The 234-nt window shown below is 57.3% G+C and overlaps 1 protein-coding gene across 1 annotated transcript in view; it reads right to left on the reverse strand.

Annotated features, from left to right (window-relative positions):
- LOC104625862 (serine/threonine-protein kinase TAO3-like) overlaps positions 1-231 on the reverse strand; it is a gene marked incomplete at its 5' end in the record, with an annotated part of 15,906 nt that extends 15,675 nt beyond the window's left edge. Inside the window, one exon of the mRNA XM_010293609.1 lies at positions 42-231. Within this exon, the coding sequence (XP_010291911.1) occupies positions 42-231 (190 nt within the window). The remainder of the gene's footprint in view (positions 1-41) is intronic.
- Positions 232-234: the final 3 nt, after the last annotated feature.

Raw genomic sequence — 234 nt, forward strand, 5'->3', positions numbered from 1 at the left:
GGAGAGGGGGAGAGGGGAGGTGGGATGGGGTGGCTGCTTACCAAAGATGCTGATTTGATTGTGGCAAAGCGCTCTCGGTTCCGGTAGTGGAGGGCCTGATTCTGCACTGACTGGGTAGGCCGCACCTCAGGCCTGCGATCCCTGTGGCCCACCTCATCCCTTATAAATACATGATCCTGCAGAAATGGATAAAAACAAGGAGAAAGTCCGGCTGTGCTCTTCCCGCGGCGGCTG

Source organism: Phaethon lepturus, unplaced genomic scaffold (genome assembly GCF_000687285.1).
Source record: "Phaethon lepturus isolate BGI_N335 unplaced genomic scaffold, ASM68728v1 scaffold29218, whole genome shotgun sequence".
NCBI classification, from domain to species: domain Eukaryota; kingdom Metazoa; phylum Chordata; class Aves; order Phaethontiformes; family Phaethontidae; genus Phaethon; species Phaethon lepturus.